General features: G+C 43.6%; 1 protein-coding gene across 10 annotated transcripts in view; it reads left to right on the top strand.

Annotated features, from left to right (window-relative positions):
• The window catches only part of LOC118781590 (chromodomain-helicase-DNA-binding protein 9-like), a 64,995-nt gene that overhangs the window by 24,035 nt on the left and 27,498 nt on the right, over positions 1–13,462 (top strand). For all 10 annotated transcript variants that reach the window (XM_036534568.1, XM_036534563.1, XM_036534559.1 and 7 more), the window contains exons 3-10: positions 8,296–8,404; positions 9,380–9,526; positions 9,824–9,892; positions 10,008–10,063; positions 10,553–10,670; positions 10,923–11,009; positions 12,833–12,970; positions 13,191–13,312. In XM_036534568.1, the coding sequence (XP_036390461.1) occupies positions 8,296–8,404; positions 9,380–9,526; positions 9,824–9,892; positions 10,008–10,063; positions 10,553–10,670; positions 10,923–11,009; positions 12,833–12,970; positions 13,191–13,312 (846 nt within the window). The remainder of the gene's footprint in view (positions 1–8,295; positions 8,405–9,379; positions 9,527–9,823; positions 9,893–10,007; positions 10,064–10,552; positions 10,671–10,922; positions 11,010–12,832; positions 12,971–13,190; positions 13,313–13,462) is intronic.

Here is a 13,462-nt window from a genome sequence, read left to right as displayed (position 1 = left end):
TCAGTAAAAACTGAGTCATTCTTCCAGTAACCGGCTGCTTATCTGTTTTAGTTCAAGGTGTTAGAATGAGTGCTGTGCTTTCATTGTTTGTGTAAATCCTTCCTGTGTGAGCTGATTACAGCCAGTGAAGGTCTGAAATGCCATGGTGGCAGTAGAGCACGCTGTCTCTGGAAAAGCAGGAAAAGGAAGGTCTTCTTGTCTGGTTGCGATAGCCCTGCCCCGAGGGGGGAATCATTCTGTCTCCTCTTTGCGGAGGTCACTCAGTGCCACAGGGGCACCAGGCCTCTGCTGTCTGTGACTGGTGGGCTGCTTGTGCAGGGTGCTGAGAGTGTGTGCACACGCACAGTCAGTGAGGCTTGTGAAATACGGTGCTTTCAGGCCAAGGGAGTGCGGGGGGTGGGGAGGGAGATTGGTGTAGCATCGCGGCGCTGGGTTCAGTAGGTGAATGCAGCTGCTTCATATTTCTGGTAGAAAAGGTGCACAGTGTTTTTTGATCGATTATTTTTCTTTTGTGCAAAAGCTGTTGGAGCTGTTAAGTATTTGCTTGAACTGGTGATTATTTCTGCTCGGTCAGATTTTGTCACACCATGGTAGTTCTGAGTGAATAATACAGACATGTCTCAGGTAAATTAGCCTGCTGGCGTCAGCATGTGACCACACAACAGGCAGGCTGTTTGTCGAGATATACACAGGATGTGCTCAGATGTAAACACTAAGCCCAGACTGTAGCGCAGAATCATGTGTGGCTCCAGTTATGGATGAGAATCCGTTACAGAAACACTTTGATTTGAGGAGTCTGAATATTGAGCAGATCTACATAGACAGCTTGTGTGTAACATAGTACATGGCTTTTATGAATGTTATATCTAAATGTTAATGGTGGTGAGGTTCAGACAGTGGTTTTAGGAATAGATCTGTACATTACAATGAGAAAAGTCTGGAGGGTACTCTGTCAGTTTCATTACATTACATTATGTTACATTATTCTCATTTAGCAGATGTTCTTGTCTAGAGTAACTTACATGGTGCTTTTAATAAAGTGGCATAAAAAAGTTGCACAAACAGGACACCACTAACCACACATGAACATGAAGTGTCACTGCCAAACATAGTGCTGAGATCACAAATGTGTGCCTAGATTGAATTGTAAGTGCAAAGCAATATGTACGACTTAAGGACTATACCATTCCAAATACAATGCAAACACATACTACACACATGCAAGTAAAGTTTCTGCAAATGTGGTTATGCAAATATTTCAGTCAATGCACCGTTTAAAATATTAGTGTTAGAATTGCCATCCTCTGTAGCATATGGGAAGTGTTTTTAAGTATTTTTTAAGGGCCGGTGTGTACAGACAGTCCTGCTCAGAAGAAGCCACTTTGGCAAACCGTGGCCCATCCTGTCTGGCGCCTGCCCCACTGTAACATGATCAGGGCCTAATGTCAGCAATCAGCATGACCCCCCACACACAACCATACACCGATACTTGTGTCCCTGCAGACAGCTGTGATGAGCTGTTTGGTTGGGCGCATCCATCCCTTTGTGATTGATATGAGTGCAGTGTGCTCGCTACATGACCTCAAGCCCACATTTCACCCCATAACTGAGGACTACTGTGCACTGCAGTTAGTGCACATGAACACTAAGGACCCGAAACATGAACAGGGAGAGGTCTGCGTGCTCAGAGGGTCACACAGTTTAAAATGAAATCTAAGATGGCATGCTGGTCCATTACTTTATTAAATTGGCTAAATATTGTCTTCAGGAGCCATCTGGAGAATTATAGTTGCGGGGAAATAATCTCCCAGCATCAAACAACGGTCCAGAGCCACCGGGTTCTGCAGAGGATGTTAGACGATATGATGCCAGTTGTTTATAGTGGGTTGATCACATTTTGACTTTTGTGCTGTTTCCCGGCAGGAAATAAAGTATAATGTAGGGCTATCTCTGCCTGCGTGTGGGAGAGGTGTACAGTGGCACTGTCATGTAAAGGTGCACCACTTCAGCACAGGGGATTGCGTCTGTCCCAGATAATGTAGGCCACGTGAGTAAACGCTGCTCTGTGGAGGTTTCATGCCATATTACACCCTGGGCGGCGCTGGCTTGTTTTTCTTGATGAAATATTAATGCGCACCTCTGCGCTCCTCCTGCAGGGCCGCTAAGCGTCAGGGAGAGCCATTACTCCAGCTTGCATCGTGTGCTCCCTGCATACTGATGGCCTGCTTGTCACTGCACGGGGGGTAGGATTCTGTGGTTAATAGCTTCTGGAGAAATGAAGGCACAGGGAGGGGGAGGCTGCGTGTCTCCGCAGCACACAGGGACAGTGATGGGCGGTGACAGTAGTCATACCTGCAGAACATAAACATGGCTCCCTCCAGCGTTTCCTGGGCAGATCCTGGGCTGTTTTACCTACAGTGGATCACACAGTTCTTGGATGAAATTTATGTAAATGAGCTGATAATCGACCATAATGCTAAAAAATCTCTGTGCAATTAAACTGCCAGATGCAAGTGTGTTGTGCATATATAAAAAAGAAATGTATTAAATGTGTATAATCCATCTGGTAGCTGTCAGTTATGTATGGTGCATCTTGCTTTTGCATAGCATTGGGAAGGCTGCAGCACTATTTCCAAGTGGCCTCTAAAGCCCAAGCTGCTTTTCCCTGATAGAGCAAGTCTGTTCTATAAACAAAATAGTCCAGAATCCCAAGTGCTGTTGGGCTGTGGTGAATTTTACAGCTGTTTACTGTGGAAGTGCTAGATATGGAACTTGTTCCACCACACTATTCATATTCAGACACAGTAGGTACTTTCATGCTAGCAAAAAGAAACCGAGTAGGCTGCATTTGGTTTTGAAATGTGAAAACAAATTTGCTGTGAGGGTGCTCTGGATTGGGAGTGCTGCATTCACATGTCACATTTTTTATTCTGGATGTTCCAGGAAGAAAAGCGTACATTAAAAGCATATGTGTTTGTATATAACCCAATACCTTTTTCCACACTGCTCTGTCTTTGAAAGCCACATCATAGAGTTCAGTGCCCTCATATATGGAATATGAAAAAAGCAAAGCAGACAGAGTCTGACCTTGGCCAGGGCCTGTTTTGAACCAGTATCCCAGCCAGCACTGGTCACAGTACGAAAGCTGCTAGTGTCTGCCTTGCTGCACCACCAAGCAGCACAGCTGTGTTTCCTGTGACACATGTCATCACTGCATGATCCTTGTCATGTTGTACAACCTGCCACAGTGTTGTATATGCTAATTTCACTCTTCTGTCTGTAAGTGGTCCAAGTTCTGAATATATCACACCAGCTATGCTTGTGAGAGTGTCATTGTGGGAATGGGAGTCATGGGGGGTCATTTTCTCATGTAATACAAGCAGGCTACTTTTATTCTGCTTAAATATCATTACAGTGAACATTCAGTACAGTTGTAGATATCAGTAAGGGAAACAGCTGACAAATCTGTCAAGTGCAAATATCTGTGGTTGTATCAGATTTCTTTTCAAACTTGAAATGCACACTGTGGTCACACCCTGATCACTCACATGGCACAGGGGACACAACGCACATTTCCAACAGTACGGAACAGCAGGCGCCCTGCCAACTAGGGCAGGCCAGTGGAGTGTGGCTGGAGGCAAAGAATCGGACAGGATCGTTGCATGTAATGCTAATCTGAGGAGGCGGAGTGGCCGCACATCTTCCAAGGAATCACCCTGTTTCTCAGAGCTATCGCCTCTGAATGGAAATCTCATGTAACCAAAATCATGCTGTTTTGGTTACAGGGGGATCTCGCCAAATTTAAGTGTGCATATTAGTCTGTTGATTGATGTGTCCTCAGCAGCATGGGCCTTCTTCTAGCATCTCCCCAGGGCTTGGGTTTAGCCTGCTTTCTACAGTGAAAAAGGAATGGGGACCACAGGGGTGGTCATTTGAGGCTCACTGCACTTTGCAGGGGAGTGTGCTTGGGAAATGGAGCAGGGTGTTCTGGGATGGCGATGGTTGATGTTTTCACAGATCCACACTAGGTGTAAACCAGTAAGGGGTAACAGGATTACTGTGCAGTGCACTACTCCTGTATACTGTACAGGGATGTCACACCTGTAGGACAGTCATGAAAGCACTTAGACCTCAGTGTAATTAGCACATTGTGAGTTTTAAAAGCTTACCCTAATCTGTCTTGGGATCAGGTCATTGTTTTGTATAGTCAATGGTGATTTTGGAAAAAAAAATGCAAAGAAAAAAGTTTGATTCACTTCGAATGATATTTAGAAGCACCACTCACCTGTGATGTAGTAGATGGAAACATAAGCATGAATTCAAATGAAAGTTTGTTTTTTTGGGTTAAGTCAATGTTGTGGAGGTGTGAAAGTTTAATGTATTTCTTTGGGCACTGGTAATGAAGAGCACCTAGGGTCTAAGAAGCCACAAAAGTGTTCCACAAAAGCGCACTGACACGATGAGCTAATGGTCTATTTTTGTCTTCTTCATACATGTAGTGGAAAGCTCTTGTGTGAAAACTGCCTGCAGATTTAAACTCCCAGTGCATATTTGAAAAGGCTAGCAGTAACAGTGCAGCCTCTGAGACAGCCATGTCTGTGCTCTCCTCTCCTTTCAAAGCTGCTTCTCTGAGATCAAGAACAGCTGAGTGAGCTGTGGTGTCATTGACAGGATGTGATGCAACTGCCACAGCCCGCACTGCTTATATCACTTCTGGACGCGTTGCCAGGCAGCTTCAGGTCATGTGTTTAAGAGGATGTGTCAAGAGGGCTATCATCTGTTGTGTGATGGATGCAGGGCCAAATGAAGATGGTTAAAGCGACTGCTCAGTCTTTCACGTTGTAGCAAGGCTTCTGTCCTTTCCAGAGGTGCTCACCACTGATGGAACCAAGCCAGGACTGACTGGACCAGATTGGTTGTTAAGCTTGGGAGTCATGCAGCCTCAGACATAAATTTAGGTTATCACATTTATATTTTTAATGTTGAATTTTTACATTTACATTTATTCATTTAGCAGACGCTTTTATCCAAAGCGACTTACATAGGTTACAGTTCTTTACAATGTTATCCATTTATACAGCTGGATATTTACTGAGGCAATTGAGGGTTAAGTACCTTGCCCAAGGGTGTGTCCCAGCGGGGATCGAACCGGCAACCTTTCGGTTACGAGTCCTGTTCCTTAACCACTATGCTACACTCCTGCCCATTGCTTTGTTTGTTCTCTTAATTAGGTGCGGGACAATGTATTGGTTCACAGAATGCAGTGTTTGAGGGCAGGTGGGAGTGGATTGCAGAACAGCAAGTGTAATCAAAGATGTTTTACTGCGGTAACATTAGGTCTGGCTTTCTGCTGTATGTGCTTTGATAACTGGAGGCAGAACTCCTGTCACTTCACCTACTTCTTATGTGCTTGTCTTGACTGTGGAAATCACAGCCACCTGCATTACATTCAAGGGACATCTTAGTCATAGCATTGTGTGTCTGTGTGTGTGTGTCTGTGTGTGCCTGTGTGTGTGTGTGTGTGTGTGTGTGTGTGTGTGTGTGTGTGTGTGTGTGCAAGCATGCGCATGCGTGTGTGCATGCACGTGTGTGTGTGCATGTGCGTATGTGTGAGAGAGAGCGAATTAGAGTGCTTACACACACACACACACACACACACACACAAAGACCAAACACAAGTAGGCCATAAGTTTTTCTGTTGTGTCAGTGGTTGTTTGATAAGTGGAAGTGTAGGCAGTTGAGATCTTTCATACTGTAACTGTTCTTAGCTTGCTTTGAATTTTTGATTCCCTTTATAAAATGATAGGTTTTTAGAAAAAAGTCAGCAGACACAGTGCTGTGTTGTAACTTTATATAATGGGCTTGGCCCAGTACATAACAGATGTTTAGATTGGTGAAACCTGCTTGATGCAGTGGTTTGTGGGTAATTTTGAAACTGAAATGTGAGTAAAATGTATACAGATGAGCGGAAGGGAGTGACGGGACTATGATAGGTGTCTACAGCTTGGCTGTTGGCCAGATTGACTGCTACTCTCTGGATCCAATAAAGCACTGGAGTCCTGGGGCACTTCCAGGAGAAGGGGCCTACCACCTCAGCACCATACAAGTTTCTCTCTCTCACACACACAGACACATAGTGCCTGCCTGCATACACCATTCATATTTCCCATGCACATGGAGTATATTCACAGCTCTCTTGCAAACAAACACTGCCTCTCTCTCACACTGGCTGCCAACTATGTCAGAGTCCAGAATACAAACCAGCTGCATCAGCCTTCACATTTTTCAGTCTACTGAGCGGGAGACCTCCAAGGACACCTGCAGATCCCTAGTAGATGTTGTGTAGCAATTAAGTATTTAGATTCCATTGGTCGAGGGCAAGGCTTTAAATCAAAGGTTCTGGGCCTTGACTCAGGACTGTAAAACTGTGTCATGGCAATCAGCTTGCATTTGCTGAATAAATTAGGCATCAGTAAACTGTGAGAGGGAGAGATTCTCCAGACTTTGTGAGTGCTAGCATAGTTCATAAGTTCCATTGTTCCTGTAGGCCCATAAACTGTCAGCAACTTTGTGTGTCTAGTGTGTTAGTACCAGAGCTGTCTGTTTAAGCTGCTTCCACTGTACCTTTTGACCCTGGTGTGGAGCTGGGAGAAGGCTGCTGACCCTACCCTGTGCAAACTCCATGGTGATAAAAACACTGAATAAAACCTCAAACAGTCCTGGGAAGACAGGGGCTGCCATAACTCTAAGATACAGAACACAGTCCCACTCTGACAGGATGACGGATACTGTTCAGCTGCCATTTGATGCAGGAGACACTCTGGCCATCTGCTACCACATAGCATCAAGGTCTCGTTTCTGCATTCTGACATAGCCATTTAACCATCGTTCTTGCAGTGTATGTGCAGGATGATGGTGAAGCATGGGTTGTCTGCCTTTGTGAATGCAATTTGCTCCAGTACAGCAGGCCTACCTAGGCTGTTACTGGTCAGTGTGTGGAACTGACATAGCCTGTTCTTCACAGTGTGATTGGCTTCCACATTAGCACATGTGGGATTAAAACAGAACTGGTCATCAACATTTTCATTTGGATCAAATATTACATTTATGTGGCAATTGACTAATTTTGTTTGAGATTTGAGCTCAATGTTTGAAATACACTATATGGCCAAAAGTATGTGGACTCCTGACCATCACACCTATATGAGCTTATTGGACATCCCATTCCAAAACCATGGGCATTAATATTTACATTTATTCATTTTTTTCATTTATTCATTCATTCATATGGAGTTGCCCCCCCCCCCCCCCCCTGCAGCTATAACAGCTTCCACTCTTCTGTGAAGGCTTTCCACAGGATTTTGGAATGTGGGAATTTGTGTCCATTCAGCCGAAAGAGCATTTATGAGGTCAGGCACTGGTGTTGGATGAGAAGGCCTGGCTTGCAATCAGCGTTCTAATTCATCCCAAAGGTGTTCAGTGGGGTTGAGGTCAGGGCTCGGTGCAGGCAATTGGAGTTCCTACACACCAAACTCGTCAAACCATGTCTTTATTGACATTGCTTTGTGAACAGGGGCACAGTCATGCTGGAACAGGAAAGGGCCTTCCCCAAACTGTTGCCACAAAGTTGGAAGCATACAATTGCCTAAAATGTCTTTGTATGCTGCAGCATTAATGTTACCCTTCACTGGAACTAAGGGGCCTAGCCCAAACCCTGAAAAACAGCCCCAGACCATTATCCCTCCTCCACCAATCTTTACAGTAGGCACTGTGCATTCCAGCAGGCAGCGCTCTCCTGGCATCCGCCAAACCCAGATACATCCATCAGACTGCCAGATAGTGAAGCGTGATTCATCACTACAGAGGACGTGTTTCCACTGCTCCAGAGTCCAGTAGTGGCGTGCTTTGCACCATTCCAGCCATTGCTTGGCATTGCGCATAGTGATGTTGCGCTTGTGTGCAGCTGCTTGGCCATGGAAACCCATTTCATGAAGCTCCCGACGCACAGTTCTTGTGCTGATGTTGCAACCAGAGACAGTTTGGAACTCTGTAGTAAGTGGTTCAACAGAGGATAGGCGGTGTGGCTGAAACACCTGAACTCAATAATTAGGTGGGGTGTCCACATACTTTTGGCCATATAGTGTATCTTACCCTCATTGGTTTAATTGTGTTCATAACCTTAAGAGAAGTGATGATATTTTCTGTGGAGGTTTGGAAAGAATGTTAACAGAGAAGATGGATGTGTTTTATTATTATTTGCGTTCCTTATGACAAATTCTCCAATTTTGACTCTAGGAAAATTGTCATCAAACTGGGCAAGAAGAAAAAACGGAAGAACGAATCATCAGAGGAGCTTTCAGAGGACGAACCACCCCCTCGACGCTCGTCCAAGGAGGACGACTTGGTGAGACTGTCTTACCAGGATCGTAACATCAATGTGTTGATATACATGTGTGCTTCCAGAGAGGAATGCATTCTGGAAGAATAGGTGATGTATAAGAGGCTACAGAGAGGCACATGGCTACAGAGAGGCTCATAACATGGTGAGAATATGAAGTAAAGAGATACAGTCATCTCGCAGAGTAAGTACATATGACTTGTCTCGACACTTGTGATCACCTCTGTCTGCCTATGAAGTTATAATTATCCTTGTTGAATATCATCCCAGCCTTAATTAAGTCATCCAGATGATGACTCATTTAGGTTGAGTCCCTAGAATAAATGGCATGCCAGAAGCTTTGATAGCTGTTAACAGCCAAGTGATTTTGTCAAGGCTTTGCCAATCACCGTGTCATACGCTTATGTGCACTTTGTCTTTTAATGCACTGACATTTTTGTGCATCTGTTTCATTGTAAATTAATCGTGTCAAGTCCTTGAAGTCATGATGCATGAAAGTGTCTCCCAAATACATTGATTGATTTTTACTGGTAATTATGATAATGATGATGATGATGACGATGATGATGATTATGGTTATTATCATAATTCAGGACGATATTCTGCTGTCATTCCCAACAGCAGCCCCTTACGGACACGGGTACGAGACTGCACAAAGATTAATCTGAGACTGTAGTGCAGTGTGAAAATCTTCTCATTACAGTAGGCCTGAAGTCATTGTTAGAGAAGCCACACCAGTGCATTGTTGGGTGTTGCATCAGAATGGATGTCTGTTTAACTAATAACTGGACAATCACCTCCTCAGTGAATGTGGTGTAAAGAGCAGTAGAAGTGGGAAGACCACAGGTCAGCTTGCTGTCTTCACACCTCACACCTGGTCTCTTTAATGAATGTGTTCTCATTCAGCTAGCGGGGCTCATGTCATGCTGCCTTCACCTGACCTGTCCAGATGATAATGACAGCTCTTTGTCACCCACACAGAAGAGAAGATCCAATCGGCAGGTCAAGAGAAAGAAGTATGTGGAGGACGGGGAGTCCAGGGTGTCTGACGAGGAGATGAGGGTGGTTGTCAAGGCTAAGAAAGCAACGGCAGACCCCCGCAAAGAGTCGGAGATGCAGCTGTTTGTGGTGAGCGCAGGCCTCACATGCAGCAGCCATCACAGTAGTGCAACTTAAAAACTTAAAGTCTCCATAGGGACTAGTAATTCCAGGACTAGTAATCTTACGGTTTTCTCATTAGGCAAACTGTAACAGTAACTGTAACTGTAACTGACAACAGCAAATAATTTGACAATGTATAAAGCAATGCTTTTCCATTCCTCTTTCACATTAGTAAAAACTCTTATACCAGTTGCACCAGTTCCTTATTAAAGTTTAAAGGTGTTTCTGTGCTTTGTTTCACATTTCCATTCACCTTTCCTGTAGGAGAACCCCACTGAGGAAGATGCTGCTGTTGTTGATAAAATCATGTCATCACGCCTGGTGAAGAAGGAGGTAATAACTGCATCTGCTTAAGACTGTTGTGAAACACACCTTCATTATGCTTCTGTTTTCTGGGCTTGGTTTTGCCTTTTTTGTCATCATATAAAACGCTGCTTCTCTCCTGTAGGTCTCTCCGGGAGTTGCGGTCGAAGTTGAGGAATTCTTCGTAAAATACAAGAACTAGTAAGCATTACTTTTTGTAATATACAGGTGCATAGTGTTTCAATATTCCTTGTTCTTTCTTGGTTAACTGAAGGGCTATAAACTTTGTCTTTTTTTTTTTTTTAATAAAAGATCTAAAGTCATTAGCCTGTCTATGCTTGCCTATGCGTGACCAGTATTTTAACAAGCCTCTGATTTAAAGCATCCTGAGCAACACTCGCACTGTCTAGCAGCAGAGCTGGGCTGTTTATGGGTTTGAAATCAAGAGTATGAGAGAACCATATTCTCTCTTTTCCTCAAAGGTGATAGGCCTGACACAGCTGGCGTTCTGCAGTGCTGCAGTCTGTTTTTGTAACATTCACTCCATAAAGTAAAGGTGTACAGTATTGATTTATCTATTTCATAAGGTAGTATATGGCTCGCATGTCATACAGTTCTAAACTCCTGACAAGGATGAACACATCCTCGCATTTATTTGAAATTAATTTGTCTCTCCCTGCCCTGTGTCAGCTCCTATCTTCATTGCGAGTGGGCCACAGAGCAACAGCTGGAGAGGGACAAAAGGATCCAACAGAAGATCAAACGCTTCAAGATTAAACAAGCACAAAGAGCACACCTCTTTGCAGATGTAATGGATTATATGTGTGTGTGTGTGTGTGTGTGTGTGTGTGTGTTTGTGTGTGTGCATGTGTGTCTGTGCGTGCGTGTGCATGTGTGCGTGCAAGCATGTGTCTGAGTGTTTGCGTGTTCTTAGTGATGGTGCACACTTACGATACTTAATCTCACTCTCACCTGTGGCTGCAGAGATGACTGTATATCGTGCACAGTCTCACACTTGCAGCAAAAGAGCTAAGACTGGTTGTCTACTCCTGATTTTCAGATGGAAGAAGATCCCTTTAACCCTGATTATGTGGAGGTGGACAGAGTGCTGGAAGTGTCTTGCTGTGAGGACAAGAACACTGGAGAGGTAATCGTTCATTGAATCGGCATTCGATTGTGAAATTAAGCATTCGATTATTAGGATGGGTGCTCAGTTGCAGTTTTAAGGTTATTGCTACTGTAATACAAGAAATTTAGATGTTAAAGCGGCCTACTTTTTATTATCATTGAACATAAACAATTTTGCCAATAAACTGTGGGGTGCCGCCAAGTGTAGACGAAATGACTTCTGTGCTTCTGTGTTTCTGTGCTACGAAACGCATAAATTCATTACCAAACCATGTAACACGTAACGCGTTTTGTCCACGAAAAACACAAACGCGTTAGCACTGTGAAACGAAATACTGAAGAGAGCACATACTTTCATGCACAGAAAAAAAAACAGATGATTCCTGTCGTGCCCCGAATTGACCGTTGTGCTTTTCATTTTGTGGACAAAAGAAATTCATTTTGTAGACAAAAGTAGTTCTGTTCACGTCATAGATGTCCCAGGCTAGCATTTATGCTTTTTAGGCACGAAATGCAGAATGCGCTGTACTATCATCATTCCGTGCCATCGAATGTTCATTTTGTTCACTTAACTGTTTTGCTATATTACTGAAAGTATGATGTGCACGAAAGGGATTTAGCACAATATATTCCGTGACTCCGCAGTTACAGAAGGCATTCCATCCACAAAAGCAAAGGCTGCTTGAACTTTCGTAGACATCAGTGTTTTGCTTAAGTACAAAATTATGTTCATAGGCTATATTACTGAATGTGCACGAAAGTGCTTTGGTTCAATACATTCTGTGAGTCAGCAGTTTACAGAATGAATTATGTGTCATGAAATCGCACAGGAATAATTCCTTACACTAAAGCAAATGCTGGTTGAACTTTTGTTAACAGAACTGTTTGTTACATTCATTTGGTCACTTACGAAATGCCGAAGCAACAGGCCAAAACAACGACGTCACGTCACAGGCATGCAAAGCTTTGTTTGAAAAAGGTTGGCTAAAATTTGACTGACAAAAAATGGCATTCGATACAGCCCTAGCACTGACATGATAAAGCAGTGCTTTCACTATATTACAAAACTAAAGCTTAATTGTAGTAGTGCACAAATATTTGTTCCCTCTCCAGCTACATCATCATGGACAGCACCAGTCAAAAGTTTGGACACATCTACTCAAAGAAGGGTTTTTCTTTATTTTTGCTATTTTCCACATTTTAGACATCATTTTAGACAGTAAAGCCATCAAAATTATGAAATAACAAATGTAATTATGTAGTGATCAAAAAAGTGTTAAACAAATGTCTAAAATATAAACAAAAATCCTAGATTTTAGATTCTTCAAAGTAGCCAAAAATATGTTTTAAAATTGTTTTTTTTTTTTTTTTTTTCCGAAATTCATACATAGGCATCGACCTCACTATTTATATTTGTCTAAGAAACAAATTTCAAGCATTTAAGCATAAGTCTTTAGATCAAAATGTCTGTGAATGCATGTGAAAGCACCTTAACCAGGTGTGTCCAAACTTTTGACAGGTACTCTATGTGTGCTGTAAATTTACAGCCAAGAAAACCCCACAAAATTTCTGTGTTCCAAGCCACAAGCCCTTCTCATATTGTAAGGAGGTAGTGGTACCACCTTGACAAGACTCATCTGCTTTACCTTCTGTCACCCTGAAACACACCAGAAGGTTATTAAAACTCTGCCTCTTGACATGGAGAACAGTGACGGAAGGACCGCTGAAACTGACATCCAAACCCTGTACCAGTTAAGCTTTTGATGATTTGAGGTAATTCATTCAACCTGGGAGAACCTTGTGACTCTCTGTCTCTCTTTGTGTGCTTGTATGTACCTGCAGCCTGTGGTGTATTACCTAGTGAAGTGGTGCTCCCTGCCTTATGAGGACAGCACCTGGGAACTCAAAGAAGATGTGGACCAGAGCAAGATTGAGGAGTTTGAGCAGCTGCAGGCAGCCCAGCCAGACTCCCGCAGAGTGGTGAGTGGCTGTCTTTCCCTCTCAGTTTCGCTCTATGTTGAAGTGCAGGGCTATATGTAGTATTAATTTGGTTGGCCTGTGAGGAAACAACAGGTAACTATGCCTGTTTTTCCAATTGTGTATATATGTTTGTAAATAGCTGTCTGGTTGCCTAAATAAACTCTCCCCTTTGTTTACTGCTTTCCTCCCTCCCTTCCATCTTTATCTCGTTCGAACACAGGAGCGACCCCCAGCTAGTCACTGGAAAAAGAGGGAACAGTCACGGCAATACCGCAATGGCAACAGCCTCAGGGACTACCAGCTGGAGGGAGTGAACTGGCTGCTCTTCAACTGGTATAACAGGTCAGTGACCACAGGACTGGCCAGACACAGCACACTTAACAGCCTGGTCTTTCAGTGCACTGGGAATAACCTTTCACATGCAGTATAAACATGGGCGATGGCATTAGACTGCTAACCAGCACACAGCATGCACTGTTGAAGCATTACCCT

This window comes from Megalops cyprinoides, chromosome 8 (genome assembly GCF_013368585.1).
Source record: "Megalops cyprinoides isolate fMegCyp1 chromosome 8, fMegCyp1.pri, whole genome shotgun sequence".
Lineage (NCBI taxonomy): Eukaryota > Metazoa > Chordata > Actinopteri > Elopiformes > Megalopidae > Megalops > Megalops cyprinoides.
The sequence above is the reverse complement of the archived record's forward strand: the minus strand, read 5'-3'. Positions and strand labels throughout refer to the sequence as shown.